Source organism: Struthio camelus, chromosome 18, assembly GCF_040807025.1.
Source record: "Struthio camelus isolate bStrCam1 chromosome 18, bStrCam1.hap1, whole genome shotgun sequence".
NCBI lineage: Eukaryota > Metazoa > Chordata > Aves > Struthioniformes > Struthionidae > Struthio > Struthio camelus.
The window spans coordinates 18,154,401-18,182,400 of NC_090959.1; the positions used below are offsets into that span (position 1 = coordinate 18,154,401).

The following is a 28,000-nucleotide window of genomic DNA, read 5'->3' on the forward strand; positions in this document are numbered from 1 at the left end:
CCTGCCAGGCCCTCTTGGCCCTGGCCTGCCACCACTCCAGCAGAGGTCAGAGAAGGCTGCATAAGACTCCAAAACTCTAAGGGGTTTAGGGGCCCTTTACTGAGGCCTTGATCTTATTTTTGCACATTTTATCCTAGTGCTAAGTACACAGCAGTACACCCACATACAACACACAAAACAGTGGTTTTTAGCTCTAAAAATTAACAGTTACATGTCAAACAGTCAAAACATGTTATATGCTATCTGTGAGAAACCCTTCCCTTTTGGGATCCAGGCTCCTTTCTGTTCCCACATGCTCTCCTCATGAATGAGAACAGGATGGGGGCAGGGGACATGGGGCTGGCTAAAAGGAAGTGCTGAAGGCACCTAAGGACCAGTTCAGCTGGTGCTCAGAAGCAAAGGGGAGCTGGACTCCTTGTACAAGCCCAGGAAAAGGCTGGTTTGTCCCAGTTAGGGAGAAAGCTCTCACGAGAAGGACACACTGTGCCAGAGATGTGAGCCTGGGAGCTGCAGTCCTTGTTTGGGTGCTGTCCAGCCTGGGACTCCAGCAGCATGGGAGGGAAAGCCTGTGCCCTGGGAGGACTGTGCTCCTCAAGAGCCTTCTTGGATGGCGTTACAAGGGAGAGCCAGTAAAACTGTAGCCTTCTCGCAAGCCTTACCAGCTTAAGGGTTTTATTGGCCTTAGTGAGAGTGAGGTTCCACAGAAGAGACACTTACGAAGATAGACAGGTGGACACTTGCATCCTTCTTTTAAAACCATAGTTACTGTGTTCCACACACTGTGCTTCCCCAGAACAAGTGGCAGGAGAGCCCCAGGAGACGTAGCGCTGGATCCCCAGCAGAGACCTGCTGGGGACAGGATCACTGTGGGAAGTCATGACTAGCCTGGCCAAGCAGCAGTGTCTCCTGCCAGGCAGGTTACTGACACCCAGGCAGCCAGACACTCCGCAGCCTCACACAGCAATGCAGAGCACTGCCGCGGCTCATATCCCACAGCAGCCCCTTTTCCTTCAGAGGGCCGGTTTGAAGCAGAGTACCTGGGTCCCCTCAGCATAGCTCAAGCTTCCTGACAAGCTGCAGAGAGCTCTGTTTCTCCCAGGAGATGTGGGCCTTGGTCAAGAGAGGATAGCTGAAAAGATGCTCCAGTCAACATACTTGCAATCAAACCCAGTGCACTGAGGCTGAGCAGCCTCCTCAGCCATGTAAGGGATCACAAAGAGAAAGAATTAGCAGTCCAGTGACCAAGCTGCCCTCCGAGTTGTAATTCAAAGTCAGGGTCTTTGTGCAAGGGGTGCAAACTTCCAGCTGATGATGCAGCTGCAATGGGCTGCAGTAGCCTCCCAGCGCTGCAGACAGCATTTCCATGCCAAAACACAGGTAACATAGCTCAACATACATCTCCACAGTGCTCTCACTCAGTGCCTCTGTCAAAATTCATCCGTGGAGGACCAGGGCTGCTCCCCACAAGGCAGGGTCCCATTGCATATCACCAACACCCCCATGAACCCCAGCCAGCTGCAGCCCTGCTCACTTTCTCTGGATCTGGACACTGGCATACTCTGAGCCAGCTTCCTCAGGGCGAGGGGCAGGTCTCTTGGGTGCCTTGCTGAGATGGACCATGTCTAGGTCAGCATAGGTGAGGGTGTCATCAGTGGCAGGGGCTTGGCTGGTCTGGATGCAGGCATACTCTGATTGCTGACTCATCTCAATGATCCGGCGGATACTCTTCTTTTCTTTTTCAAAGTTCAGGTCTGCATAGGTCAGGTTGTTGGGATCAGGCTCCTGTGCAAGATAACAAGAGTTCTTCTGACTTGGCAAGGGAAAGAGTAATGAAAATTTCATCATCCCCACCACACGTGCCATCCCAAGTCTCCACTCAGAAGAGTCTGATTCCACTTCAGCTCAACCCAGGACAACTTGGTTTCTCTACTTGTGAAATGGAAAGGACGCTAGCAGCAAGCTGGAACGATCTGGCAGCAGCACTTCACCCCATGCTACGCTTTCAACACATTACGCTGTCCAGTGGCAACAATGGCCACTTTAGCAGTTTAGAGCTAACAGGAACCACTAGCCAGAATCTTACAGAGGTGCCTCCAGGCAGATGAGGCCCAGAGGACACCCAGATTCTGCAGTTCATTGCCCGGTGAGGGCCCCATTGCTGTCACCACCGTTATTCTGTGAGTGCCCTTAGGGATGCCACCACAGTCTAGGCCACTCTCAGGAACTGGTGAGGCCTGCCCAGCAAGAGCAGCTGCATACTGCTTGTATGGCAGAGGCTGGATGGGATGGACAGATTGCTGCTGATCACAACATTTCTCATAACTGCGTCACCAAATGCAAAACAATCCCACAAATAGCTTCCCCTGGCTACTGCACAGCTGGTTCTGGTCATAATAAACCCAGACTTTCCTGGGAGAAAGAGAAGAGGTAAAGGCCGAAGAGGTACAAGGAAGTAGCTACCCCCATCCCCAGGGGTAGTTGTTCCTCTGTCACCTAGCTGTGGCTGAGGAACAGCTTAAATGTTTCATGCAGGAACTGCTAGGTTCTGCTCCAGCATCTGGTATTTTCCTGGTTATTCTCCCCTCCCCAATTCCAAGAGTTAAGCCACACACCTGGGTAGCTGCCCCACTACTCTTCTCTGGTTCATGTAACCTGGAAAGGGAAAACAAAAACAAATTAGACCAATGAAGTACCCTATTGCCTCTTTACTAGTGACAGAGCAGCTGGGAGACAGTTCCCAGCCCTGATTCAGATGCAAAACAAGGTCCTTTAACAGTGCCCCTCAGCTGAGTGGGATGTGTTGTCACCAGAGAGCATTCACTCACTCAGCTCGTCTCCTTCTCTACAGCCACATTTCTACAGGCTGGGGACTTGCTCCCTTCTATTTGTTCAGCCTCACCAAAAGCTTAGCACTTGGGTGTGAGGTCACTTAGTGAGCAGGGAAGATGGAGGCTCAGTTATTGGTCTTGCAGAGTTCAGTGGCGCTAGAATGGAACAGCTTCCTGGGAAATCAGCTGCCAGAGCAGAAGCTGCAGGTCTTCTAGTGGGAGATGACTCCCACATGCTTTATCCCCCTACAAGCCTGGGCTCCCACCTCCCCTGTCACAACAGGTTTTGGGATCCAGCTCTGCTGGCCATGAGGAAACACCCTCTCCTCCCACCTGTGACCTTGTCCAAGCACAAGAAAGGACCTCAAGAAGCCAGTACTCTGGAGAGCTGCCTGGGGAACAGGCCACACTGCCAAGGAAGCAGTTACACAGTGACATTAGCTGGACCCCTTGCTCAGCCCTGATCCCAAAGTGCTCCTGCTTCCACGCTGGAGATGTCCAGCTCACAACACCCTCAGATGATTCATTGATTTGGTGAATATAGAAATCAGCACTTACCTAACAGATGGGGAGCTTTTACCTGCCAAAAGAGAAATAGTTTAGGAAACAAAGTAACCCCCAAGTACCCTGAGGCTTGTGAGCCCATGCACTGACTGCTGCAAAAGCAGATGCACATGCTTTTCCAGAGGCATTTTTCTGAAATTTCGTTTCATTTATTGCAGAACTGTCCCCTACCATAAAAAGGGGATCTAGGGTGGTGCCCGATGTTTTAGGTAGATCTTGGACACAAGGAATAAAGAGCATATTTGACACTGTTCCTGGTAGCCTAGTTGAACAAGTACAGGAGCAGGCCAGGAGGCTGGTCCTGGCAGTATCAGAGCTCTGAGACATCAAAAGTCCTCAATGGGATTAAATTTTATGATTTCCTTCCTACTACTCTTGAAAACGTTCAGACCTAGGAGGCTCTAGGACAAAGCAGAGAGTAGAGACACTCGTTCCTGGCATCCTTCCTGCTCCTGCCAACCACTTCACCCCCTCCTCCTCAGGATTAGGTGTGAGGAAACCTGAAGACCCTGGCTGTGCTGCAGAAGAAAGCAGTAGCCTTAGCGGCAAGAACCCAACACATAGCCAGTTAGGACCTTCCAGAAACTCTGGGAAGCCCTTCTTCATGGTGAACAGCACCAATTTGAGCTTAGTGGGAAAGAAACGCTGCTACATCTGAGGGTGCTGCCACAGCTTGGGGCATGAACAGTTAGAGATTAAGGCCTGGCAGAGCAACACAGACAGTGACAGAGAAAGTCAGTCTTGAAGAATGAGTGCGATTCTGGTTTGCTGAAGCCAACCTGAATTTGTGGGCCTGTTCAGGTTTCTCAGGTGTCAGAGCCCAGCAAAGCAAATTCCAAAGGAATCGGCATGTGGCAGCACCAGGCAGAGGTTTCCCCAGCAGTTTGCAAATAACCTGTTCAATCCTGCTCTGCTCTCCCCTTTCTCCAGGCGCTGCACTACCACTGCCATGCCTCAAAGCACTGACACTTGGAGGAATAAGCAGGTAGGAAGCAGCTGCTTTCCCTGCCACACTATTTCCTTACCTTTGCTCTGTTTTGTCCGGATGAGGTAGAGAATAGCAACCACCAGCAGGGCCAGCACAGCACAGATCACTCCCACTGCGATGTATATGAGGATTAAATTGTCTGAAATGAGAAAGAGACAAGACAGACGCCATCATAGGTCTGCAAATGCTGGTACCAGCATGACATCTTTACAGCTGGTGAGAAGGAAGTTCTCTGCTTCCTCACCACACCCTGGCAGCAGAAAGGGGGCTCAAAAACAGCTTGGTTCCTGGGACAGACAGTTCCTTGGCTTTGTCACTTTTCAGGGTCTGACAGCCAGTCCCTGGCATAGGGCCACACAAGAAAGGGTGGGAGGCTTCGCTGGGCAGAGCAGAGACCACCCTGGCAAATTTGAAAAAGGCCCTCATGGTGTCAGGCCACCGCTTCAGTGCTGTGCCTAATGGGAGAACAGTTCGGGAGAGGGTCTTGGGCTAGTGATGCCATGACTGCTAAGGATAACAATTCAGGTCCTAGCAGCATCTACCGTGATACAGAGAAAGGTTTTATGTCCTTAAACCTACTGGTCTTAGTTGGGATGGGGCCGCAGGGGGTCTCCACCTGCAGGCACCAGCGCCAGCCTAGCTGCCCGGGCCCCGTGGGGTGCGCCGCTGGGGGGGTGGGGGGGGGGAACAGCCTCGACTGCTAAGGATGACAGTTCAGGTCCTAGCAGCATCCACCCTGATGCGGAGGCAGGTTTTATGTCCTTAAACCTGCTGGCCTTGGTTGGGATGGGCTGGTTTCCCTGGGGCAGAGCTACAGGGCCCTGAATCCCGGGCCAGGGCTCACGCGTTCTGGTTATCACCTCTTGAACTCGGGAGGTCCACCGGCCCTGAGGAGCCGGGCCTTAGCGGGCACGGGCTAGGCTCCGCGCCGCTCGCGCGGCAGCGGGTTGAACGGCATGCCGGGGAAAAGGGCTCGGCCCGATGGGAGCTCTGCTCCCGACGGCTGCGTCCCCCGGGGACCCACCTCGTCCGGCCCGCACGGTAACGGGAGCGGGGCGAGGAGCAGCTCAGCACGGCGCCGAGATAGCGGAAAGCAGATCGCGTTGGAGGCTGGGCAGGCTCTTATGCCGTGCAGGATTCTGGTGGGACTTTGAGCTTTCTCCGGAGGACAACAGCTAAGAGCCTCCTCCTCAGGGACTGCATCTGTAAGGCCAGCAGCAGGCTCACACTCACCCTTATCTGCGTGGGACGGGTTGCTCGGTCCCCATTCAGCAGCCGGCGCGGCGATCCGCAGGGTTGCGGCGCTGCGGACAGGGCTCTGGGAGTCGTGCACCACCTGGCAGGTGAACACCGACTGATTCTTCTCCTCCGTCGCTTGGACTTCCAGGAGGCTCTGCAGCTCAAACGTCCCCTGGGAGGTCTCTGTCGGACGGGGGGGTTTCCCCACGTTTGCCTCCGTCCCGTTTTCCAGCCAGGTGACGGTCACCACGTCTGGATAAAACCCCTCCACGTAGCAGGTGAAGTTCACAGTCTCGTTCACCTCAACAGGGCTGGCTGGGTCAGCGCGCACGTGCACGGTGGGGGACACTGCAAAAAGAAGCAGCGCTTGGTGCCCAGCGTCCGCTCGGCTCCGCGACCCGCTGCCTGCATCTGCCCTGGCCCCTTCCCCACAAGGTGCCCCGCTCATCGCCCCGCAGCGACGGCCCTGCCGAGCCCTCACCTCGCACAGCGTCCCGGAGGTGGAACGTCCTCGTCAGCGGGGCTGCCAGAGTGGAGTGCTTGACCTCGCAGGTGAGCTGGGAGCGGATGTCGGCAGCATGCAGGAGCACCTCCACGGTGCTGGACACGTTGTAGGAGGAGTTTGCCTGCCCAGCAGTGACCTGGGGCTGCGGAGCTTGCACCTGGACCCCGTTTTTGAGCCATTTCACACTGATGTCTCTGGGGAAGAAGCCTCCGGCCGCGCAGGTGAAACGCGCCGAGCTCTCCGGTGCCACTCTGTACTCAGGCCCAGACGCAGCCATAAACGCAGGGCTGGCTGCGGGGAGAGGCATTTATCCGTCGGTGCAGGCTCTCCGCTGCCGACAGCCCTGACCCTGGCACCACGGGCTGCCGGGGCCAGAGGGACACGGGCTCTCCTGCAGCAGGCAGGAGGCTCCGTGCTCCGGAGGGACGGACGCTGCCCCGGACACGGCTGGGAAGGGCCCTGCAGGACCTCCCTGGGGCTGTTCCTGGAGCAGAGCCAGGCAGCGGGTCAGGGAAGGCGGCTCTGCACCACCTCTGCCCCGGCTGCCAGGCAGCTCTCCAGGAGGGACCCCCGGTTCACCCGGGGCGCCTGCTCGCTCCTGCCGGCGGCGGGGAACGCGGCCGGGCAGGGGAGGGGACGCAGGGCCCTCCGCCCAGCCCTGCCCGTCCCGGGACCAGAGCCCACGGTGACGGAGGGCGGCTGCGCCCGGCGGGGCTGCTTCCCGGCCGGGAGCTGCTCTGGGGGGTCGCGGCACGGCCGAGGGCTCCACTCACCACGCACAAACACCTTCGTGCCCCGTCCCGACGCATACCGCTCATCCTGCCCGTCTCCTTTCTTAAACTTCACACAGTAATAGGTCCCGGCATCCTTGACTTGGATGTCACTGATGTGGATGGTGAAGTTTGTGCTGGATTCATTCACTGCCCTCGTTACGCGGGGGAAGGAGCCTTTCTGCTCATAAATGAGCTCTTCCCTGCCGCCCAAATCCTTCAGCCACTTCACGGGTCCCACTACAGGGAGCTCAAACACGGCGCAGTGCAGGGTGAGCGTCTGCCCCAGGGACACGGACACCTCCGCCTGGGGCTGCTGCAGCTGGAAGTTCTCCTTTGTCTGGGCACTGGCACCTGGAGCAAAACCAAGCTCAGTTATGTACTCCTCAAATGCAGGAGGTGCCCTCTGGCCCTCACCTTTCGAGCTCTTTCCTCAGTAATAACTGGCAACCCAAGTCTGAGCCCAGGCTCTTCGCTTGCCTTCAGAGCCCTCCCCAGCATCAATGCCCTGCAAAGCTCCCACTGCCATGCTCTGGCCTGCTGCTGCCGTGGGATGAGGCTAAGTTTACAGATGCGCTCAAGGTTGTTAGCAGGAACTGAGGGAAACAGGGTTGTGCCAAAGCCCTGAGCCAGCACTCCAAAGCAGGGGAGCCTGTGGGAGAGGTTCAGCTTCTATGAGCAGGCAGAGCGCTCTGTCCGACTGCAGGCCTCAGCAGTGAAGTTGAGACAGCTGGATCTTTACTGAATGACAGCTTCTAGTACGATGTACAGCCAAAACATCAAACTAATCCCAGCTACTGAGTCTTACTGGCATGCCATACCTCCCATGTTATGGGCCATCCATGTTTATCAGTCAGGAGAAAAGAAGGGCATAAAATGCAGAACTCCCCACAAGCAAGCTCTCTTCACAGATGCGGATGTAATACCACATTTTCTGCACTTAATCTAATTGCTATTGAGCTTCAGTCCTGATTTTTTCTACTAGAGCATAGTTACAAGCTGAAGCCTACACCAGTTAGCCAGAAGTTATTCCCACTTGTCACTGATAGAGAAAATCGGTTCTCCATAAGGTAGCTTCCTAATCTAGCAGATCGTGTCCTTTGCAGTGCAAACAGAAATGCACTGTGCTTGGCCAGCTAGCGTGCTGTGGGCGAGTGGCCTCTTCGCTATGCAAACAAGGGTGCAAACACATCTTGGTACATGCACAGTCGGGCAGAGACAATTCCCTCTGAGGTCTCGAGAAAAACTTCTCTGTGGTCTCCCCTATGGCAGGCAATAAAAGCAGCCTTGAGTGGAATTATAGCCAGAGCCAGCAGGGACGGCAGGACTGAACTCCCCAAGATCCGGGTAAGACATGCCTCACAAAAGCTAAAGCAGAAGCAGCAGGCAGGCTGGCTCAGCCCACCAGAAGTCATAAGCAACGCCGTTGTTCCAGGCTTCACAGAAACAGCTGCAGTATCACAGACACTCTGTAGCCTACACACACAGCTCCTTGATGTATTAATTTTGGCAACACTTGTCATACCGATATAGTTATTGCAACTTAATTGAATAAGATTTCAATACATGTCATTGCTTAAGGGAACATTTTAAAACCATGCACGAGCAAAGTGGGAGAGTTGTGTGAATTCCACTGCTTGTAACAGGAGCCCTAGCGAGGACCAAACATTGCTGACCGCCACATTCCTGGAGCTGATGGGCAGCACACAAACGGTGTCGCTGGTCAACACTCCAGAGACTGCTGTATGTGAACATGTAATTCCCACTGCAGTTCATTGGTGTCAGGAGCATACGGATCAGGGCCACTGGACAAGAGCAGTGGTTTTGGGTTGGCTGTGGTACAGCTGTATCGAGAAGCCTTCACCCTTTTGGGTCGGAGGGTTGCAGCTGCAACCCAAATCTTTCACACATAAAACAAAGGATAGTGACCCCTGTGAAGGCTCCCCTTGGAGCTGCTTCAGCCCTGCTGAAGTTCCTCCTCTAGCAGAAGGTCAACTTTGTTCCAGGAAACCCTGCCCTGCCTCTGTGCGAGACTGCAGCCATCAGCTCGATAAAAAGGACAAAATCCGTAACTGGACCTTCTCGGAAGGACCCACGACAGGAAAAGCTTCTCCAGTCCTTTCAGTCAGCAGTTGCTTCCCACACTGGGACTTGAGAGGATTTGGGGGAGTTGTTAATCCCTTGTGATTTTCAGTCTCATTTTATGTACTCACAAACATTCTCACTACCTGTATAAACACCAGTTATCAAGGGCGAGATTTCTTCTGGCATCAAGGTCCCCAGGATAAACCTTTTTGCACAGCGTTAAGTCTGTGGTGTCTCATTCCTTTCACAGACCGATGCCTACAGCTGAAGGCTTCAGGCCCTTGACGTTTCCCTTCAAAACCACAGCAAGGCTAGCGCAGCCGCGACACCGAGACGAGCTCGTCCCAAAAGGCCTGCCCAGAAAGGTGGAAACCTGTTTTCTGTCACGTCCGAGCGTGCACCGTTCAGGCTGAGCCTCCATTTTCTGCCCGAACGGTGACAGCCTGGGCTTCGGCAAGACGAACTGCTCCCTTGTGCCCGCGTTTCTCAGATAATACCTGCCGCGCGCGCCGAGCCGGTGCCCACGCTCCCGGCCGGCCCCGCGCCTCCACGGCCAGCTGCGCTTTTGCAAGCAGCGGTGGAGCAACCCCGACAGGAAGTTTGAAAGCGCAGAAATACCCGCTGCCCCTCTCTGGCTTGTGGCTTCTCCCCTAACCCAGGGCTGGCGAGAAGCAGCCCCAGGGGCGCATGGCCCAGCCTGGCGCAGGCAGCCGGGCAGAGGTCCTCCAGCGCAGGGCCCCTGGTCCCTCTGCAGACCTCATGGCCCCGGCACCCACATTCCTCCCAGGGAGAGGCTTGTTGTTCATTATTCACCCCACCCTGTCAGGCAAACCAAGCTCGCGCTGCCTTGTAGCTCATTAGCAGCGCGGAAGGTGCTTCGCTCGCCAAGGTGGCCTCCCTCCGCTAAGATGGCGGCCCAGGCGGCGCCCAAGATGGCGGCGCCCGGCCCAAGTGGGTTGCCGTGGCGACAGGGCCTGCACACCCGGGGAGAGGCGGCCGCCCCACGGGGTGCCAGGCCCAGGGCTGACCCACAGCCGGCCGGGGAAGAAAACCCCCCCGCCGGGAAGGGAGCCGGCACGCCGCAGCCGCCCCGGGCACGCGGCACGTAGGCTAGCCGAGCGCCCGGCGCGTGACGGAGCTGCCGGCGCTTCCTCTTCATCCTCCCTCTCTCCATCTGTCGATGCGCGAGAGGCGCACGCGGCGCCCAGGGAGCGGAGAGACGGGGGGCAGCGGGGTCCTGGGAGCCGCAGCACGGCGCGGCCCCATGGCCGCGAGGGCAGTGTCCCGTGGGACACGCGCCCGTACCCTGCGTGCTGCTGCCCTGCGCTAAACAGCCTCTCGGTCGGGGTAAAACGCAGCTTTCGCCCCTTTCTGCTGCGAGCCGCTTGGCTCCAGTTTAGCCAATCTCGCTGCTCCCACAGATCCGGCCGGCTGGCGCTCTCGGGAGCTTTATGATACACGAGCTCCCTCCGTGATGCGTCATGTTAATGCCACCTTGCCTTAACGAGACGCGCTTACCGCACCCCAGCTAACGAGCCGCTGACGGTCCCCCGGAGCCAGCCCGGGCCGCAGCCACCCTGCTGCCTCCCACTCCTCACCCCAGCCACGCCAGGGGCGGGCTCGACCTGCCGCTTGCTCAAAACGGCATCAGACTCCGATGCCGTCCGGCGCGGGCCCCCTTCCCCCCGCGATGGGAACACGCAAAGGGGAAGCTGCTTGGAAACCCCAGAACATGCAAGTGAGAAAATGCAAAGTTTCCACTGAAGCTCCAGCTTCTCTTCCCCCACGAAGGCAGCTTCCCCTTGCGCCCGAGCAGAAGATTGCCTCCTTCCTTTTTTTGAGGCGCTCGCCCCACCGAGCAAGTCTCCAGCAGGTATTCCCCGGCAGCGTGGGCAACCCCGGCGCTTGGACGCGTGCAGTGGGCTCAGGTACCGCGCGGGAGATCTTTGTGCTGCCAACACCTAGCGCGTACTTCTGATTTCTTCCCACTGTGTTTTGCTCCACAGCAAACATTCATGCAAAGCGTTAATGCAAAACTTGCTTCCTATCGGCCGCGTTGGACAGCGCCGTCTGATGCAGCCGTTTCCTTAGAAGACCATTCTGACCGTTTTGCAAATTGCAATCCTTCTACGACCGAGATCAAGGGGAGTTTAGATGCTTTGACCCTCTGATCTGCTCTACCCTAAACTCTTTGCTAATTCTGGAGTATAAGAGCCCTGAAACCACCACCCGACCGTCTCCCCGCAGGCGTGAGCATCCTCGCAACGCCGACCCAGAGCGCTCAGGGAACAAGGCTGGCAAGCGGCACAGGGCAAAGCGAATTACTGCACTCCCAGCCCAGAGGAAAAGGCACGAGCACTGTCAGTACCGAGCCCCATCTGGCAAAATCCACCCCAAATAATCCCATTATTTGGGGAACGAAACAGTGCCTCGCTCTCCCACTGTGGTGGAATTTCTGTCTCCGCAGCACTTTCCCCTGTATTGCACCTTCTGAAGTCTTTGATACTGAACAGATTGCAAGAGGCTGAGGTTTAATTCAGGAGACAGTGCTTAAATAGTTTCTGGTAAAAATAGATTTTCTTCAGAAGTAGCTGGGTAAGGAGTTTTCGGACTGCTAAAGGAAGGCCACATGCTCAAGAGGCAATGTGCAGCTGGCCACCAGCATTTGGGAGTTGCATCACTGTCACCCGCTGAATGAACGTCCTGACAGGCAGAGCAGCCCCAAAATAATTTGCTGGGTTCGATGCCTGGGATTTCACCTGCAGTGGGGCTCCCCATTAAGGAAAATAACAGGTGCTGACTATAAAAAGCGCCTGGAATTTGCAGCTCAGAGGAAAACAAGAAAAGAGATCCCAGAGATAGTTATACAGTGGTATGCAGATTCCAGACAGGCTTGGGGAGGCCTATTGTAAAGGGTATATTTTACATATATGGTATCAAAAGAAGAATCAGATCACACACAACCACTGTTTCAGCTTCCTTCCTACAGGATTAGGAGAAATTCAGCTTTAAAGCCAAAGCCCCCCAAACAGATCTCCTCCTCCTTGGAGTCTCCAGGAGATGTAGCTGAAGTCCCTCAGTTGAGAAAAACCTACATAGAAGCACTGTTCACGGCTCAGATTTTGCAAGGGGACTTGGCAATTTTGATTTCCAGCATTTTGCTCCTTTTTGCCCTACAGAAAAATGTCCCGTTGGATTTTCCCTTCTCCCCTTGCTTCTCCAGGGACCAAGCAGCAGGAGGCTGTGCGAGGTCCTCCAGAGTTCAGCAGACAGTTTGATCAGTGGCCCCAGGAGAGTTCACTGCAGTGTCTGAACTGGCTACCTATGTGGTTTAGAAGTCTGCATATTTGCATCTAAAATCGTTGCTAGAAATGACTTCTCTAACCCAGGGCCTTTGCCCCGCCAGGGAGCCAGGATGGTCTTTTTCTGTGGTTCCAGCTTGGAAATATCAGGTTCTTACTCTGGGGCCACATTCGATTAAACGGAACAGCTTTGTTTTAGCTATTCATTTCTGGTAGGAAATTGTAACGGTTCATTGAGAAGCTGGAACTCACAGCCAAAGCCTTCTTGGCTTTCAGCAACTCGGAGTTTTCAGCTTGGGGCCAACATTTCTCAGTTGTGATCAAGCAGCTCAGAAAGGAAGGAGTGTTGTGCTGAAAGCATTTGCTTTCTGTTCAAGTTTTTGCAGAGTCAGGCTCAAGTCTCTGTCGAAATAAAGCTTTGATGGTAAACATTTCCGATCAGCCTGCAAGATAGTGGCTTTCATCCACAGGCCAGGCGGGACAGCTGGGAAGAGCACACGGTGTGGTAACAAGGCACCCCATCCGAGCAGGAGCCAGGAGCTCGGCTCCAGGGGCAGAAGCAGGCGCAGGTGCCCAGAGGTGGGCAAAGCACGATGGGATAGAGGCTTGGCTTCCCCTAAGGTCAAAGGCCAGTAAAAGAGACTCTAGGATTTTAAAATAGACCTAGGCTGTGAATTTACAGAGGGCTCCAGCTGGAAGATGTGAGATTTGGAAAGACCAGGCGAAATTCCCAGTGGCAAGATGCTCCCCAACTGGGTGTATTGCTGCTGGCCCTCAAAATTAGGGCAAAAAAGCATTGCCCGTGCACACAGGCCTAGGTAACATGGGGCAGGAAGGAGACATTCCTTAACAGCATCATACAACACTAATAGCCCTAAAAATGAAAAATCCTTGAAAGCAGCAGCCACCACAGGGCTCGGTTCCTGGTGCACCAATAAACTTCTTGCTCCCTTTGAGGGAAGGGAAACAAGCCAGGGAGAGGAGTAAACCTTGATCTTTCCCTTTTGTTCTGAACCTCTGCAAATTTGCAAAAGGGAAGAGCTTTGGCACCTGAGGGGCCAACAGCAGGACCCCCACGGTGGCCCAGGGCACATGGAGCTTGGAGCTGGAAGCAGCAGCTCCATGGCTCGGGCTGGCCAGTGGAGGCAGCACACCAGCAGGGCGACAGCGTGTTGCAAACCCCACTGCTTTGGCATTCAACAGCAGAGTAGAGCAGCAAGAGTTAGAAGCAGACAGATGCTAAAATGGGGTAGTTAACAGGAAAAAACTTCACAGGCCAGCAAAAGAAGGCTAGCACCCCATTTCCTCACCAGCTCTGCCTTGCTTTCCTCTTCTGCGCAGCAGCTCTGCGAGCAACAGAGATTTGCTCAGATTTACCTCTCACATAGCTGGCAGAGGGTGCTCAGCGAAGGGGTGGAAACGGCATGCCTCGTCTCATCCCTGCCTAATTCCTTGTCTAACTAGGAAGGGGAACGTCTCCCTTCAAGTTTGCTTCTGGCAGGGCAAGGGAGCAGAGCTACACTGCAGAGTGCAGCCGCCACCGCAACCCGGAGAGGGGGCAGAGCCGGCTCGGCCCCGCAGTCCCCCGGGAGCTCCCCCATCCCGCAGATCCCCCTCTCCCGTCAACGCGCTGCATGGAGGTCATCCAATGAAAAGGTCATCGTACAAAACGCATGTGTAGAGGCAGCATAATACACCGTACAGGAGGCGTGCGGGAGGGGAACAGAGGGGCAGCAGAGAGAAGGGACAAGGACCAAGGAGAGAGGAGGAAAAAAAAAAATCATTCTGGAAGGAGGACGCGAATATGTCAGCAGGTCGGAGCCATCGCTTACCTGGCCAGCCATGCAGGGAGAGGAGAAACAAGCAGGTCAGGGACAAGACGGAGGATCCGGAGACACTGGAAAGGAGCTCCATCACTTGCTATTTCTGGGAACAGAAATAAAAGTGGCTTCAGGGAACGGCTTGAGGCTTCTTTGTTTAGAAACGCAGATGGAAAAGGAAATTACCCTTCTCAGCCCCAAAATGAGGAAGGAGGACTGGGCTGCCCCCCCTCTGCCTGCAGACAGAGAACACACAGCTGGCTTTGAGCAAAACGGGAATCCAGCCGCTGCCACGCGCGCGCTACCGACCTGGCCGGGGAGACAGCGCCTGGGCAAAGCAAAGCCCAGCTTTTCGTTACCTGGCGCCGCGGGGGGGAGGAATCGCCCGCCTCACGCCTTCAGCAACGCGGCATGCCGCTCCGGCGCGCCTCCCAGCCGGATGCCGGGGCCCGAGCGAAGGCGCCTGGCGAAGCCCCGGCCCGCGGGAAGGCTCAGCATGCCCTTGGCCGGCCTCGAGGGCCCTCGCCTTCACCGTCGCCGTCCCGCTCCCGGGGCTCGGCTGCGCGCGTCTGCCTCGCCGCAGTCCCGTCTCCCCCTCCGGTTTTCTGGCGCTGATGATGTCTCTGCGCGCCGCCTCCCCATCCCCGTTGCCTAGCACTCGGGACTTGATGGGGCTGTTTTCAACAATGTACCAGTTCAGCAGAGAGGGACCCCCCCCCCAGCCAGCTTTGGAAGGGCTCCGATCAGCCCTGATTTAAGGTAGCTTTCCTGCCGGCTGGGGAGAAGCCAGGGCACTGCCTGGCTCAGAGCAAACTTGTTTTTGTAAGGTCATTTCTGCATGCCCGATGCGGCGCACAGCGTTTTCTTAAGGTGGGCCGGTGGAGTTGCCACCCCGACCCGCTGCCGGCGGCTCCCGGCTTTCGCCGCTTTTGGGTCTCACGGCTGCAAGAAGCCCTGCAGGTCCCACGTTCCCGCGGCGGTCATCGGCGTAGCCGATGCCCCGGTGGCTTCCCCGCGGCCAGCCGGGAAACGGGCACGCCGGGGAGCCCCAGGAAGCGGCCGGGCCAGAGGAAGGGATGGTTGAGCGCCTCGAGCGCTCGCCGGGGCTGGGAAGATGGTGGTTAGACTCTCCCCACGTGCTGCGGGCTTCCTGCGCTAGCGCAGCGGCTTCGGCCCGGCCCCCCCCCCCGCCCCGGCAAGGTCACCGCCGCGGCAGGGCGTTTCGGCACCGTCCGAGGGACGGCGTGGGGCCAGCGGCCAAGCCGGGAGGGCCCGTGTCAGGGCCGGCCCGCGGAGCGGGGCAGCAAGGCAGCGCCACGCGGAGGGGCCACTTTGGCCCGCCGGCGTCACACGAGGCAAGGAGGGGACCGCAGCGTGGACGGCTGGACGCCCGCAGCCCCCTCTGCGAGGGGCTGCTGCAGCCGTGCCCCGGGAGCGAGCGCAGCGGGGGTCCAGGCCTCTCCGCCGGGGAGGACCCGGGGCAGGACAAAGCTGCTCCGAGAGCTGCTCTGGGGCAGCCGAGAGGGGAGAAGGGGCGCGAAGGAGGAAGACGTCTAGACGCGAGCACCCGCGTTACGCACGCCCCTGCGCCATCCCGCAGCCTCCCCGCTTCTCTGCGGCACAAAGGTCCCCTCCCGGGGGACACGCAGAGACACTTCCTCCATGGCCTGCTGCTGCCGCAGCTCCTCTTGCCGCTCACAGGCTCATCGGTGAGGTCAAGCCGGGGACGAGCTTGTCCCCAGCACCCCAGGCAGGCACGCTGCTCTGCGGCGGCTTCGGGCCACGTGCAACGCCGGGAGCTCCCTGTGGCTCCCCGAACCTCCCCAACCTGCCCAGGGACGGGATGGCCGGCACCTCCTGGCCAGCAGCGCTGCTGCACGGGCCCCGGCCGCAGGCAGCCGGGCTCCCTGCTCCCCTCCTCCCTCCCGCGGCAGCCGCCGGGGCTGTCGGCTTTATTTAGGGCTTCGTAGAAACAAACAGCAAAGATATCTGAAGTGACTTGGCGCCGCCAATCTGCGCCCGTCGTCAGCCTGCGCGCATCCACGTTCGCCTCGCCGCGAGCTCCCCCCCCCCCGGGCCTGGCGCGCGCGTGACGCCCATGCGTTGCATCCAGCCTTAATTTAGCTGGCGCTGCTGCTCGGAGGCAGGACCGGCCTCCCGGGGTGGCTGCGCCGCGAGTTCCCTCTGCAAGCGCCATCAGGGCAGCTGGAGCTGCCCTAAAATAATCTGTGGCCAGTGCTATTCCCATAGGGACTACCATGAAATAATTTGCGGTCAGTGCTATCCCCCAGGAGCCCCGGGCAGCCGTTATTTCTATTTCCCCTTTACACAGCTGGCAGACATGTGAGCACAGGGAGGGAAGGGGCTTGGGCTCAGAGGAGCTGTTCGGTTTGATCGGGCTCTGCTTGTGGCCTTCAGCACAGGAGCATGGCCTGGAGACAAAAACCACCACTGGCACAGGGAGCAGACATGGGATTAGCAGTGGTTTGCAGAAACCCCTGCTAGCAGGCAGCATATCCCACCCAGGCTGCGTCTGGGAGCAGGAGCCCCAGCCAGGGGAGAAGGCATCAGCAAGATGCTACAGCCGTTTCCAACAAACGGCTCTGCTCTCCCAGTTATTTTTAAACGGGAAGCGCAATTCCTGGAGGCCTGGCTGACTTCAGCTTGTCTGGGCTGTTCTGCCGCTCCGCGCTGAAGGTTCAGACAACCTGTTTGGAGACGATTACAAAGCGGAGACAGCCCCTGCACAAGCAGCCGCCGCCAAACGCTTAGGAAGGAAAGTTAGAGCTTAAAAAAGCTCTGCAGGAGAAGGTACCGAGGCAGAGCAGATGGTGCAGCGGGAGCTTCCTGCTAAGAGCTGCTATTGCTCCCCATTAGGAAGCATATGGGCAACAGGCTCAGCTGCCTCCCCTGCCGCCTAGGGCCCCACGTCTTGGCATCGGAGGTGCCCAGGCAAGCGCAGGGCGGTTTGGGGAGCCGGCAGCCCTGGGACGGCAGCCCGCACCCGTGCAGGGCTGCAGGCCAGCACTGGATCCGGGGGAGAGGGGTGCTCTGCTCCTCGCACGCGCCGGAGACCGAGCGAGAGCTCAGCCGCTCGGGAGGCATAACGCCGTAATTAGTAGTTTCCTTCAGCATCAAACACCCACAGCGAGCAGGAGGCTGGTGGTGCCACTCGTCGGGGCGGGTTAGCGCTGCCAGGCTTCCTGCACTGCTAGCAGGCATCCGGGCTGCGCTTGCTCTCGCCGCGGCTTCTCGCTTCAGCCAAAAACCAGCGCTCCAGCACGGACGGCAGCGGTCGATTTTGGAGCCCGTGTTCCCCAGCCCCGCTGGCTGTCCCAGCCTCCATGCAGGATCGCTGGGGGCCGAGGAGCCGCTGCAGCAGCCCGCAGGGCAGATGGGGAAGCGTTCAGGGAGCGTTTCAAGAACGGATTGATTTTCGCAGCTTTGAGGTACACGGAGGAGCTCGCATCACACTTCCAGCACCCTCCTCGAGAAGGCACAAACACCAATGGGTCCGGGACCGGCTCATACCTGGCCTCCCCTAACCGTCCTGGATTCAGGGCTTGGCCATAGCAGACTCTTTCCAAGGGCCTTGGCCAAACAGGGCCCAGTTCCTCTTCCTGGGGGCAAAGGCTCTGGCCAGAGCTGTCACCACTCCCCGGAGGAGCCTGGGGCCCCACGTGCTTTCGCATTTCCCTCTCTGCAGGTGCACAGCGCTGCACGGGCAGTGGGATCGCCTGCACCGAGCCGCTTCCTCCCCAGCGCGAGCACAGGGAGATCCTTCCCTGGGGCAGGAGCCACAGCACGGGGAAGCAGCACCCCGAGGTGCATCGCACCGCCGGGCTCGCTCCAGGAGGGTCTCAACGCAGAGCCGCCCGCCCGAGCCCGACACGTTCGCGGAGGGCAACCGCAGCCTCGCCAAAAGTCTCGCGGCGCCGGTCCTACCAACAGCTCTTTCATCCCCTTAATAAGCAGCCCGCCTGATCCCCTCCCCACGCGGCTCGCTCGGCACAGAGCGGGATTCAGTGTTAAAGATGGGAGAGGTCTCAGTTCGCGCCCAGTGAGGCCCAGTTAACACGCAGAGCTTTGCTGCCGATGCAGAGGTCTGTGCTTGGTCACCGCCAGGGATTCTTCCTTTCGGAACGACCACCGCACAGCCACAGACCGGCGCCTGCGGCAGCTTAACGGGGAGGCACTTGGCACGCCAGCGGTCACCGGTGCGGCACCCTGAGCAAGAAGGCACACCGCATCAGGACGTGGCAGCTGTCCCGGGGGTCTGCAGGCTCATTTCAGCCTCAGGAAGCCCAGGGCAGCGGGGAAGTCCTAGAGATAAGTCGCAGAAGTCCAATACAAGAAGAACAGCAGTGCTGTGCCATCAGCCTACAAGAACACCCAAAAAAGCATCCCAACACTGCACAATTTTAAAGCTACTCATTGAGGACTGTCCAAGCTCCAGCGACAGGCCAGCACATATGGGAAGCCACCCACAGCCCCAGAACAACCCCAGGAGCCAAGATGACATGTTTCACTTTTCCCCGCTGCCCACAGAAGAGCACTCAGGTTTGCAGGGATTTGCTTCCCCGTGCAGCTCTGCAGCCACCTGCTTGTATCCCCAGCCCCATGCACCACCTGACCCCATCACCTCCGCAGGTCACCGCTTTTGGAGCGTGCCACAACAAAAAGCAAGCTGCGTGACCACATCAGAGAGCCAGCCCAGCTCCAGGGCCCCCGCAAGGCTCGCTCGAGTGAACGCGAGCTGGAGCGTCCTCCTCCGCAGCTGGAGAGCAAGGCTCACGTGGGCTGGGTACATGCACCCCTTCCCTCCTCAAAAGCCAAATTTCAAAACACAGTCAATCTACAAGCCAGAAGGAAACATCCTGGGGACCCCTGCATCTTCTACTGTCCTCTCCACCAATCTAGCTCCAGAGTCAGCAGCATCCCAGGGTTTTCCTCAGTAGAGGAAAAACATGGAATTATCTTCCAGATTAAGTGGGTGCTATTGCACTGCTGATATTTAGGGCTTCCAGCATAACAAATGGAGCTTCAGCTTCATTAGGTACCATGCCAACTTAATCCAAGACATCCAGTACAGAAAGAGCTTAAATTGGTTTATCTGATGTTAACTTGTAACAAACAATATGCTAACACATGAATGGGAAAAGCAACCTTCTGCCAGTCTGCAAGGAGCAGCAGCAGAAACAGCGGAGCAGGACATGCCCCAGGAAGACAGGGCAGGGGCAGCCACCCACATCAGGGTGGGAGCTCCCTGCAGCCCAGCCCAGCCAGTACCTGCTGAAGAAACCAGGACCTGCGTGCATCTTACCTGCCTGCTCACCCCACACACTACTGCAGCACCACCACAAGCACCTTGCAGCCAGGGAGGAGACAGCCCCAACCATGCCCTTATGGAGGAGAGGCCCTGGGGTGTAACAAGCTGCAGGTGCTTCGTTAAGGTCCTGGTGAACATGCTCTGATGGGCAGAAGAGGCAGAGATGAGCTGTGGGGAGGCTGCTGTGCGAGGCAGGAGCTGTTTGATGGTGGTTTCCTCCAGACGCAGTTCTGGGGGATGCCACCACCGCCGCCACCACGGCCGCCGCCACCACGGCCGTGTGCCTGGCCGCGTCTGCTCCACTTAAAGAGGAGTCCCGAAGCTGAGCAACTTGTGCATGTGCTTTTTCCCCCGACCTTACAGGAGGGACTCACAGGAGTTGCCTGTTATTCCTTTGGTCATTTTATCACTTGATTTAGGGTCCTTGTCCGAGCTCTCCGGGCCGAGGACACAATGGGGCAGCTGGTGCCAGGAGCGAGCTGGGGACGGGATGCTCCACTGCGTGGGGGGATTTACCGGAGGAGGCTGCTCCGGGCCCCGCGGCAAAGCAGGGCACGGCCGCAGCGCCGGCTCGGCTGTTATCGCAGCCTAATTGGGGAGCCATATTTCTAATCACATCCCACTTAATTTTAGTGGCGCTTGAGTGCTCCGCTGGGATCAGGTGATGCCCTTGAAGTCCATCGAATGACTTCTATGGCACAGTTGAGCACTGACGGCTTCGTGCCACGCACAGAGGGAGAGGGAGGACGGCCGCCCCAGGGACGTGCCCCGGCCGCAGCTCCCGGCCGGCGCCGACCATCTGCCGCCGCGCGGAGGCAGGGGAGCGCGGGGGCCCCTTACCCGCGCCGCGGCCTCGCTCGTGCCGGCAGCACCTGGGGCGGCCAAAACAGGGTATTTCGGCCGGGCTTCCTTAACGCAGCCCTGCACGTTTCCTACGGGGTGGGGGGGGAATTCCTATCGGGCTGTGTCAGCGCAGGAAAGGTGGTTTATATCCTGTGCCGAGGCTGGGAGCCTGCCCCGGCCTGACCCCCGGCGGTGGGAATTCGGGGCGGACGGGGGCAGCCGGACAGAGGTCCTGCAGGATTTCGGGCGAAGCTGCTGACGCAGCGAGAAAACCAGGCTGCGGAGGGCTCGGAGGGGACGAGACCCGGCAGGGCCCGTCGGGGCTCGCCGGTTATTTGCAGGGTGCCGACGGCTCCCAAGCCCCATTTCTTGCCAAGAGCACTTAGCGGCGCGGGGCGGCGGGGGGCTCGGCCGGCGCTTGCGGCCGGTGCCCTCCTGGGCCCCGCGTTCCTCCCGGGCAGGACGCGGAGGGGAGGGAAGCTTTTAAGCTGGGTGTTAACGGGGTGATGGGGAGCGACGGGCTGAGCTGAGACCCCCAGCAGCCGGCAGCTCGCGCCGGCCCCGGGGCGGGGGACGTGGTGGCGGTGCCGGTCCCCGGGTCCCCGCGGCATCCCTTCTCCCATCGCCAGAGCGTACGCGGCAGGTGTTAACGGGGGTCCTCGTCACGCCGACGCCGGACAGGTTCACGTTGCCCTCTCCCGGCGCCGCAGCGGCGGCTCTCCCGGCGCTGCGAGGCCGCGGCGGGAGGATGCGCGGGAACTGCTGGGGCGGATGCAGCTCCGTCCTCCCCGGGGCCCTGGGGCTCTCGGAGCAGGCGGCTCCCGCGGGGCGCCGAGAGCAGCAGGGCGAGGCGAGGGGGCGAGCAGGTCCGGGGGCTGCCCGGCCGGAGAGAGCCGAAAGGGGCTCTCCGACAACCTGCGCCAGCTCCAGCCGGCGAGAGGCCGCCGGGGCCGGAATTTGGGGCTGCAGGGGGGGACGGCGGGCGCGCCGGGGCCAGAGGAGCCCTCGGAGCGCCCTTCGCAGCACCGCGAGGAGCGTGACGGGCGAGGAGTGATGCCATCTTTATTTTTTTCCACTTCTTTTTTTTTTTTTCGTATGCTCTCAAAGTCCTTTGCTGATTGCAAATTGTTATCATGAAAGCGCATCCAGCGTTGCAATAGCAGATAATGCTCCGCTGGCTCCCGGGCACGGCTGCTCCGACTCGTCGCTGCCTGGGCTGCCTGATAAAGTCTCACGGCAGCTGCAGATGAAAATAAAAACGCTAGCGCCGAGGCATTTATCACGTTAAGCTATCTCAGCCCATCGCTTCCTGCCAGCCAGCGCTCTCGCTGGAGGTGCTGGCACCGCCGCGGGACGCTGCAGTCCGGCCTTCCCGGCCGTAGCTGCTCTGCTGGATGTTTTTTCCCCGCGAAGGCAGCGCTGGGGCGGCTGCGGCCGGCGGCCGAGCCGAGCGCCAGCGTGGAGGGAGCGGGACAGCGCTCTGCCGGATGCTCTGAGCAAAGGTGCCAAAAGATAACAGCATTGCTGGCAGCGGCGGCCTCTTTAGAGGGTGTTTGTGAAAGCGCCGTATCTCACGTGGCACGGCAGGAATGGAAATCGCGCGCGGCGGCCGGGCTGCACGGGGGACGAGCTCGGCCCCGGACGAGGGTTTGCCCCTGCCGTGGCCGGAGCCCGGCTCGGAGCGCCCACGCAGCCGCCGGGGCCGCGGGTCGGGGCGCGAGGCCGATGCCTTCGGCCCCGGGGAGGCCGCGCGCGTCCCCGCCGCCAGGAACTCTTGCAAAACCTGCTTCGGCAAGGCTTTTGCAATGTTTTGTCGTTTGCTTTTTTTTTTTAGTCCAAAGGGCAACAACAAGCGCCAGGATTAATTCCTGCCCGGTGCGACCTGCCCGTGAGATCACGCTCGCGGTTTCCGCGGGGGCCCTGAAGGTCTCTCGTGCCGCGAACGCTGCCGTGGCGGCGCTGGGGCTCGGCCTCGCGGGCCGGCAGGGCCGGCGCGGCGCAGCAAAGGGGCCGAGCGCGGCGCTGAGCGATCAGGGAGCCAGAGGGTCTGTGCGACGTGTCGGAGGCTGAGCAAACATTGCCAGGGATTATCGGCTAGCTGTGGTGACCCGAGGCACCTGAGCTCAGACATATGTCAGCACCAGCGCATATCTGCAGAGCGGGGGGGTGCGATGGCACACGGGAAGCCTGTTCTGCAGGTGCATGCACCTGCGTGTGCACACGCGTGTGCGCGAGTGCATGTGCGGTGAGTGCATGCACCTGCACATGCATATGCATATGTGCGAATGCACGTGTGCTTGAGTGCATGCACTTGCGTGTGCCTACGTGTGTGCGTGAGTGCATGTGTGCATGAGTGCATGCACTGCATGTGAGTACATGCATGTGTGCGAAATGCATGTGTGCTTGAGCGCATGCACCTGCGTGTGCATACATGTGTGTGCAAATGCATGTGCACGTGAGTGCATGCACATGCGTGTGCATACGTGTGTGGGTGAATGCATGTGCGCGAGTGCCTGCACCTGCGTGTGCATACACGTGTGTGCAGGTACATGCGTGTGCGTGTGCATGCACCTGCGCGTGCGTGGCAGCACTCATAGCCCTGAGACGGGGCTCCAGGCCCAAAGGGGGCTGCCGGCCCGCAGCGCCCTGCGGGTCTCGCAGGGGCCCCTTTCGGGAGGGGGGCAGCGCGCCGGCCCTCACCGCCGGCGCTTGGCGAGGAGATTACGCCGCGTCTCGGGCTTCTGGACCTGGATAAAAACCACTTTGTCCATCGGCCTCTGCCTAAGCGCTGCTAATTGGTGCACGCGCGCACGCGCTGGCGCGCAGCGAGGATGACCGCGGGGCTGGAGGGGCCTCGCCGGGCAGGGACCCGCCCCCCGAGGAGACGGCGAGCACCGGCGTCGCAGAGCCCCGTTAACGCACGCGGTGATTAGCGGCGCAGTGATTGCTGCCACGTTCGCCCAAGCGGCGGGAAGGAAACCGCAGGAGCCGGCGGCAAAGCGTTTGCCCTGCAACGCGTGCGAGGGACAGCGAGTGCATCCTCTCCTGCTCAGCTAAAACGCTCCAGCGATCATTACGCTGCAGCCCTGCAGCAGCGGCTCCTGACCGCGAGCATTAATGATATCCACCCAATTAGCTGCTGTGCGCTCCGCGCAGCCCGGAGGATTAACAGATGAAATCATCATCGCGAGGCGTAAGCGGTTAACGCCGTTAATTAGTCATCGCGCGAATCCAAACCCAAACACGACGCCTTGGGCGAGGAGCAGGCGCCGGGCGGCCGGCCGGGGCCGGCGCAGCGGCAGAGCCGGCGTCCCGCCTCGCCGGGCGGCATCGCAGCTCGCCGGCTCCGCCGCTCGACTTCCAACCAGCCCGCGTTTCCTCGCAGCGTAATCCCCGGCTCTCGCGCTAAGGATGACCGCGAGCGGCCCCGCTGCCTTCCTGCTCGGCAGCTTTCCCTCCCGTCCCCTACGACTCGGGCTTTACTCCTGAGACCCGCTGATGCTCGTAATTCCCTTCCGCCGGCCCCGCGTGCGCATCCCGGGCTGCTCCATCGCGGGGAAGCGTTCCCGGACGAGCTGGCGGAGCGTTTTCCTCCCGGGACTGGCCGGTAACGCGCTTTGCTCCTGCTCCTTTCCCCGCCGTGCTGCCCGGGGACGCCCGGGGCTCGGTGCGCCCCGTCGCCGGCCGCGCGCTTCCCACGGGTGCCGCCCGGCTCTGCCGCCGCGGCTCTCCTCGCGGGACGTCCGGCCGAGCCCGCGCAGAGCCCCGCCGCAGCCGGGGGAAGATGCGCGCTCTCGCTTGCCCTGCAGCCTCGTGCCCTTGTTTGCAAGAGCCGGCGGCACCTCTGCGCCCTGCAGCGCCTGCCCCAGCCCGGCCGGGGCCTCCCTCGCCCTCGCGCCCGCCGCTCCTGGAAACGGGAGATGTTTACCGAGAATTCGCCTCGCTCGGGGATACGTTATTTTTACACGTTGCTATAGTTACCGATGCCATTATAAAATTAAGCCTGAACCTTGTGGAAGAAATGGATCTGTCAGGAGCAATTATTTAAAAGAGCGAGCTGTTTATCCCGCGGCCCGGAGCGGGGCGGCCGGCGCAGGGAGCCGGGGGACCAGCCCGGCGGTGGCGGCGGCGGTGGCCCCGGGACGAGGCGCCGGGAAGGCTCCCGGAGCCCCGCGCGCCTCCGGGCCGCGCCGGGAGCCGCCGGTGCCAGCGCAGCCCCGGCGAGCGCAGCCTGGGCACGTCCGCCGGGAACAAAAGCCGAGCCGCGCCGGGCGGTCGCGCTGAGAAAGCGCTTTGAGCCCTCTCCTTGGCTTCCTCCCGCGCCTTCTGGTTTTCCCCTTCGCCTGGCTCTCTAAATATTTTTTCCTTTCCCTTGCACTTCTCAGCAGAGGGGCTGTTGTGCCGGGCTCGGCGCCGCTGCCAGCTCCCGGGGCCGGCGGCCAAGCCGAGCCCGGCGTTAAGGTCGCTCCGCGTGCGGGCCGGGCAGCCGGGAGCCCGGGGCGAGCAGCGCGCCCGCCGTCGCCCCGGGGGCCCCCGGGCACCGCTTACAGCCTGTTTGCAGCCAGCGGGAAAAATCAAAGCAGGCCCAAAGTCTCCCAAATTCTTGCGAGTGGGGTTTAAAGCAGCGGCTTCGCAGCTTTCCAGGGCTTTCTCTTCCCGGGAGGGCGCTGACGGGACAGGGACGGAGGCGCTCAGCGGGATGCCGCAGGTGCCCGGGCAGCTCTGGCTGCACCTCGCCGGCGGCTCCCAGCCTCCCGCGCGCTCCCGCGGGACTCGGCGGGGTTGAAAGCCGGAGGAGGACAGAGGTAAGGGGGTCTCCGGCGCCCGAGAGGGGCCCGACGACCCGGGGCCGGCTGGCGGCAGCGGCGGGGCGAGCCGGGAGGGGGCTCAGCGGCGTTATCCCCCGCCGGAGCGTCTGCGAGGCCGGAGGGGCACCCGGACGGCGCCGGAGCCGGCGGGAGCCCCCTCGGGCCCGTGCAGGCTCCTCTGCGGGCGCCGGCCCCGGGCCGGGCGCTGCCGCCGGATCCTCCTCCCCGTCCCCGAGCAACGGCCCGTCAGGCGAGTCTTTCTTGAGCCCTGGCTGCTCCTGTTCGTCTGGCGGACCTGGGAAATCCCTCTTTCGCGCTTGCCGGAGCGCTGGCCTCCCCGACGTCCTGCGGCGACGGACCGCGCAGGCTAAACGCGGGCCGGGCGCAAGGGATTTCCTTTCGTCGCTGGGCGGGAAGCGTGTTCAGCAGCTTTCATTTTCACTGCCTGTCCCCCCGTGACGGAGAGCGGCCGGGCAGGGCAGAGCCCAGCTGCCGTCCTCCTCCTCCTCCTCCTGCTGCTGCCGCCGCCGGGGATTTCACAAAAACGGGACCGGGCGCAGGAGTGCGATCCCCCCCCGGCGGGGCCGCAGCAGCCTGGGCACAACCTGCTACGAGACGCCGGAGAGTCCGCACAGCCCCGCGGCAGCCTCGAGGGCCGCCTGCCCGGCGCCGCGCTCCGCTGGCTCCCGGCTGCAGCGGTGCCGGGGCCGCGGGCTCCCCGTCGGCGCCGGGGCCTCTCGCGGGGCCGTTCGCGGGCGGCGCTGAGCGCCCCCCGCCCGGCCCAGCGCCCTCGGCCCGGCAGACGGCGGCTCCTCCGTAACGAGTGTTTTTTACTCAAGCTGTGCTTATGGGGCTGGAAAAACATCCATGGGGCTGGAAAGAGCTGAGCCCTCACTAACTCATGAAATTGGGGGGAATAATAGCGCCGGAGGTGAGGACAAGGCACAAAAGCAGTTCCTATGACAACCCCGAATCCCCAAACTGTTTATCCTCTTTAATAAAAATCTGCAATAACCGTGAAACCAGCGAACAGGATTCAATACGTACTACACGAAATGAGTAACAGCGTAAAGCACGTAACCATTTTACTTCCGCTCCGTTCCTTGCTTCCCCGTGAAAATCCTGCCCTGATAAACAGAGAGCGGAGAAGGGGCAGGTTGGCGGGGTCGCGTCGCCGTCCCTGGCCGGTGGGACGCCCGCAGGAGCCCGGCCGAGGCGATGCCGCCCGCGCTGGCGCGCAGGAGACGGGCCAGCTGGCTGCAGAGAGCCAGCAGCGGCGGTGCGGGACCAGGGACCGGCAGCAGCGGTGGTGCGGGACCAGGGAGTGGTGGCAGCGGCGGTGCGGGACCGGGGACCGGCAGCAGCGGTGGTGCGGGACCAGGGAGTGGTGGCAGCGGCAATGCGGGACCGGGGATCGGCGCAGCGGCGGTGCGGGGCCGGGGACCAGGGGCAGCAGCGGTGTGGGGCCGGGGACCGGCAGCAGCAGCGGTGCGGGGCCGGGGACCGGCGGCAGCGGCGGTGCGGGACCGGGGACCACCGGCGGCAGCAGTGCAGGGCCGCGGCCAGAGCGCGGATATCCCCGTGGGTATCGCCGGGTGCCCTGGCCCGTCTGGCACCGTGCAAACACGGAAAGGCCAACCGGGGCGGCCCTACCCCAAAAAACATGCCCCTTTCGACATGCCTATTTGGCGGCGAGGCTGTCGGCTGCCCGCTCCGGCGGTCCGGGTGCGGGAGCCGAACGGCCCCGCGGGGACCGGCGCTCGGCGGGGGGCACCTGCGGCAGGCGGCTCCCCACGAGCCAGCTGGGCGCGTTCAGCTCTCCAGCTAGCGTTTGCATCCCGAAACGTCGCCTGAATAGCGCGGTGCGATTGGGGCGGGCGCTGGCTGCGCGGCGTCCTCGGCCTCTCTGCCTCCGGTCCCTCTCCCCGCGGGAGCGCAGCCCGGATAAATCAGCAGGAGCCGGTAGAGATCCGCGTGGCTTTTCCTAGGGGCGCTCAAAGCACCCCCCGGGACCCTCCCAACCTTTCCGAAATCCCCTCAGAGCGTCTCAGCGCCCGGCCGGGGCCCTGCTTGTGCCGTCGGATGCCAGCGCTGCTGCGCGGCGGCGGCCTGGCGCGGGACATGTCCCACGTCTCCGGGGACGGGGCTTCCTGGGGAGCCCCCAGGGAAAGGGGACGAGGATGGGGACTTACGAGGATGGGGACGGGGACGGCGCCGGTGCAGCCCCGGGGGCGATCCAAAGCGCGGGCGGCGTCTCGGGTGGACGCCAGGTCTCGGGGACAGAAGCAGCCACTAAAGCGGGACCCGGCTGCATCAGCCTGCGCCGTCAGCCGGCTGCGAGGGACGAGGCTGGACTCTCCCGGCCCGTTCGTTCACCCGCTCCCCCCCGCCGCAGTGCCGATAACACCGTCCCGGAGGGAGCGGACCAAGGGTAAACGCCCGGTCCGGCTCTGCGCAGCGTTCACACCGGCCCTCCCCACGCCCGGCTTGGGGCAAAACCGCCCCGCATCGGCACCAAATCCCCGCGCCCGCTGCCCCCCGGCCGCCCCAGCCCCCCGGCCCGGCCGCGCTCCTACCTGCTCGGCCGCTTGTTTGTGCTTTCACTGCCGGCACACCCGGGCTGCTGGCTTAAAGGATTTTCCCACAATAACCACCAAATCCCTCTCCCGGGCACTAAGCCGCAGCCCTGCGCCCTTTCCCAGGTGCACAGCGCTCCCAGCCCGCCGCTCGCTGCTTTCCATATGCTTTCATCACGCTGGATTTTCCCCCTCCCGACCCAGCCCAATGCTGAAAAACGCCCTAAATCGGATTTCGTTGCCCCGTGCGGGCGAGGTGTCTCCCCGCTCTCGCTCTCAGCCGCCGGTTTTACATACGCTGCTCGCAGTCCTCGCTGGGGCGTGCGGCACGCAGCCACTGCCG

The 28,000-nt window shown here is 60.7% G+C and overlaps 1 protein-coding gene across 4 annotated transcripts; it reads right to left on the reverse strand.

The window, feature by feature from the left end:
* Positions 1 to 77: 77 nt before the first annotated feature.
* On the reverse strand, positions 78 to 28,000 carry LOC104149376 (tyrosine-protein phosphatase non-receptor type substrate 1-like). 4 transcript variants are annotated; one of them, XM_068912146.1, is made up of 9 exons: positions 27,955 to 28,000; positions 14,114 to 14,207; positions 6,898 to 7,248; positions 6,101 to 6,415; positions 5,614 to 5,967; positions 4,418 to 4,519; positions 3,387 to 3,408; positions 2,613 to 2,652; positions 78 to 1,782 (listed from the first exon to the last, which is right to left on the reverse strand). In XM_068912146.1, the coding sequence occupies exons 2-9, from the start codon at positions 14,193 to 14,195 to the stop codon at positions 1,528 to 1,530; spliced, it is 1,521 nt and encodes a 506-aa protein (XP_068768247.1). In that variant the 5' UTR covers positions 14,196 to 14,207; positions 27,955 to 28,000; the 3' UTR covers positions 78 to 1,527. The 4 variants fall into 4 exon arrangements, with proteins under 4 accessions (XP_068768247.1, XP_068768246.1, XP_068768249.1 ...); XM_068912145.1 differs by lacking the exon at positions 27,955 to 28,000 and adding an exon at positions 14,461 to 14,920; XM_068912148.1 differs by lacking the exon at positions 27,955 to 28,000 and adding an exon at positions 14,794 to 14,847.